The 3487-nt window shown below is 33.8% G+C and overlaps 1 protein-coding gene across 1 annotated transcript; it reads left to right on the forward strand.

Annotated features, from left to right (window-relative positions):
* The first annotated feature begins 250 nt into the window (after positions 1–250).
* On the forward strand, positions 251–3125 carry LOC141627947 (protein FAR1-RELATED SEQUENCE 5-like). The gene is made up of 6 exons (XM_074441141.1): positions 251–302; positions 438–497; positions 923–1044; positions 1116–1914; positions 2078–2937; positions 3042–3125. The coding sequence occupies exons 1-6, from the start codon at positions 251–253 to the stop codon at positions 3123–3125; spliced, it is 1977 nt and encodes a 658-aa protein (XP_074297242.1).
* Positions 3126–3487: the final 362 nt, after the last annotated feature.

Consider the following 3487-nt stretch of genomic DNA (forward strand, 5'->3'; position numbering starts at 1 on the left):
AGTCGGTCAACCCTATGGTTACCGTCGTTGGATCAATTATATTAACGCACGAGATTTTTCCACGTAGCATATAACATTTTAATTAACTCGGTCAACCCTATTTTTTGTTATATGACTGTTTCATATATTCATTCTTTCTCCTTTTTTTTTTTTTTGGGAAAATTTAACCCTAAATTTCAAATATCCTTGGTTTTTTTTCGTCAATTTGATTTTTGTTTAGCTTCTTAACGTAAATTGAAGTTCGTACTCAATGGATATCAATGGAATTCAACAATCTCCTACTTCTACTACGCTTAATTCTGGTATGAATTCGTTTCAATTATTTGTAGTCATGTAATTGTTTGTTGATTTTTGTAATTCGCGTTTTCATTCATCTTTATTCATTTTCTGGACTAATGTGAGTCTTAATCTATCGTTCTTTTGTTCAATTTATTCAGTTTGCTCAATGGAAATCAATGCAATTCAACAGCCTCCTACTTCTACTATTCTTATTTCTGGTATTCATATACTTTTTTTTGGCTTTTTATAATTTATTCGATTCAATTAGGTGTAGTCATGTATTTGTTGTGGTTAATTTTAATTTGAACTATAGATATATATGTATTTATTGTAACTCATGTACTTGTGTTTGTAATATTCTTCTTGCCTAGTTGTAACTTGATAATTAGTTGAAACTTGTTAATTAGTTGAAACTTGATTTGTTGTAACACATGTCCTGCTTTTTGTAACATTATTCTAATCAGTTGTATCTTGATTGTTATAACATATGTACTTCTATTTGTAACATTATTCTGGCCTAGTTGTAACTTGATAATTATTTGAAACTTGAACACATTTGTCGTTGTGTAACATATTTTTTGTAACACGTTGGTCAAGTACTTGTGTTTATGTAATTTTTGTGTTATTTTTTTTTGTTCTGTAGCTAGCAGTGGCAATGTTTTTAATGGTACACCTACATATGTTGCATCCTCTTCTTCTATGCATAATAGGCATCCTCTTATCTTGAGTTTCACATCTGGTGGTAGTGAGCAGTGGATGAGGAGGGTATAAATGGAGTTTACTCCTAGGTTGGGGTGTTTTTTAGTTCACTTGCTGAAGCGGTTCTGTTTTACAAGGTTTATGCTCTCTCATGTGGTTTTGAACCTAGGTTGTACACTACAAAAAAACTACGAGGTGGTGAAATATACAAGAAGTCGGTTGTTTGTAATCGGCGAGGTTTTAGAGAAAGTAGAAACATGGAAAATAAGAGCAATACAAGGTCAGTGAAAATTACAAGGGTAGATTGTCTTGCAATGATCAGGTTTAGATATAACGGCAAAGGTTATGTCGTTGACATGTTCCATAATTTTCACAATCACATTCTTTGCTCTGTTAAGGATGCTCATCTTCAGAAATTGACAAGGAAGCTTAATGCATTTCACAAGCAGACAATTATCAATAACTCTAAGGTGAACATAGGCGCTTCAACAAGTTTTAGGCTTTGCAAAGAGTATGCTAATGGCTATGAAAATGTTGGTGCATCATTGACGGAGTTTAAGAATTTCAACAGGGATGTCAAGTGTTTTATAGGTGGAAAAGATGCTCAGATGGTCATTGATCGATTTAAAGAGATTTCTGAAACAAGCAAGGGGTTTTATTTTGCGTATTACACTGATGAATCTCAGATTTTATCTAGAATCTTTTGGTGTGATTCACAATCTAGACAGAACTATTCATTGTTTGGTGATGCTGTTAGTTTTGATGCAACTTATGGAACCAACAAGTATAATATGATGTTTGCACCTTTCACTGGTGTTGATCATCATAAGAAGTCTGTTATATTTGGTGCAACATTTCTTGAACACAAGGACGAGGAATCATTTAAGTGCCGTCTTGAAAAAATTTTTGATGCAATGAATCAAAAAGAACCTCAATGTATTGTTACTGATCAGGCCCCCGGACTTATACTGGTTGTTCCCAATGTTTTTAAGAATTTTCGTCACCGCTTTTGCATGTGGCATATCATGCAAAAAGTGACTGTCAAAGTAGGTCCATCCATATGCAAGGATACAGAACTTCTGCCTCGTTTTTAATTCAGTTGTCTGGGATATTACGTTGACTGTTTATGAGTTTGAGTCTAAGTGGGCGGAGGTTATTAAAGAATTTAATTTGGAAGATAATTCTTGGTTGTGCAGTATTTATTCTGATCGTGCACAATGGATTCCTGCATATTTTACTGATTTGCCTATGGGTTGTATATTGAGAACTACGCAAAGATCTGAAAGTGAGAATTCCTTTTTAAAACGTTTTGAGAAAAAGTTTGGCACTCTGGTTGAATTTTTGTTGAGATTTCAAAGTGCTATGGACCAGCAGAGTTATGCACAAACCTGCCTTGACAAAGCTAGTGATCATTCGCTTCCCAAATTAGAATCGCCACTAGGAATAGAGAAGCATGCTTCAACTGTGTATACCCATGCTGTTTTCAAGGAGTTCCAAGGTGAAGTGGAGACTACTATATGTTCATGTGGTGTCGTTGGAGTAACACATGACATTGATCATGAGTATTCTAAAGTTGGTGATGGAATTAGTGGCAAAATTTTCAGAGTTGTGTACAGTATTCTGACTAAAGATGCTTCTTGTTCATGCAAACTGTTTGAAAGGAAAGGACTCTTGTGCTGTCATATTGTCTCTGTTTTGAAGGGGAAACAAATCACTAAAATACCTGAGAAATATATCTTGAAACGGTGGACAAAGAATTCTTACAGGACTACTTTTGCCGATGCACACGACACTGTTGATGAAAACATTGATGCTACTCAATACCACAAATTAGCTGTCTCTAATGTTTGGTCTGAGTTCTATTCTATTATCCCTGTTCTGAAGTCACTGTCGGAGGGTCAAGTAAAGGAGTTGTCATGTCCGCTGAAGTCATTTCGCGAGAAATTCTATCCTCAGGATGTTTAAATGACAAAGGATCAAGAAATGGAGCACTTGTTGGGGTGCTTTTGAGCTGGAATTCTTGTGTTTGTCTGTGCTTTTGAGCTTGGCATTTTTCTCTGTAGAATGATTCATCAGAAGAAAAAGATAATGATGAAGAGGATGAAGAAGAAGACGAAGAAGAAGGAGATGAAGGAGAAGATGAATAAGAAAGATAGCTATCAGATTAAGAGCAGAGTTTGATTAAACTATCAGATTTTGCTTCTGGAGAAGACAAGCTACTAGTTATTACATTTTAATAGATTTAATGTTACAAAACTTAATAATTAGAAGAATTATCATTTTTCTGCAAATCTTTGTTATAATCATGGTTGTCAATGTTACAATATTATTCTTAATTGTTACAAAGTGCATTTTTATTGTGTTATAAATCACTCTTAATCATTGTTGTCAGTGTTATAATCCACATTTTCATTATTACATTCTATACATTTTTTTGCCTGTAACTTTATATAACATAGATGAAATATTATTATAACTCAATATATTGAGTTCTAATATATACTTATAA

Source organism: Silene latifolia, chromosome Y (assembly GCF_048544455.1).
Source record: "Silene latifolia isolate original U9 population chromosome Y, ASM4854445v1, whole genome shotgun sequence".
Taxonomy (NCBI): Eukaryota; Viridiplantae; Streptophyta; class Magnoliopsida; order Caryophyllales; family Caryophyllaceae; genus Silene; species Silene latifolia.

Coding starts and splice junctions, on each gene's coding strand:
- LOC141627947 (XM_074441141.1), top strand. CDS start 251: ATGGATATCAATGGAATTCAACAATCTCCTACTTCTACTACGCTTAAT. Junction 498..922: donor TTCTACTATTCTTATTTCTG/GTATTCATATAC, acceptor TTTGTTCTGTAG/CTAGCAGTGGCAATGTTTTT. Junction 1,915..2,077: donor GAATCAAAAAGAACCTCAAT/GTATTGTTACTG, acceptor TTTTTAATTCAG/TTGTCTGGGATATTACGTTG.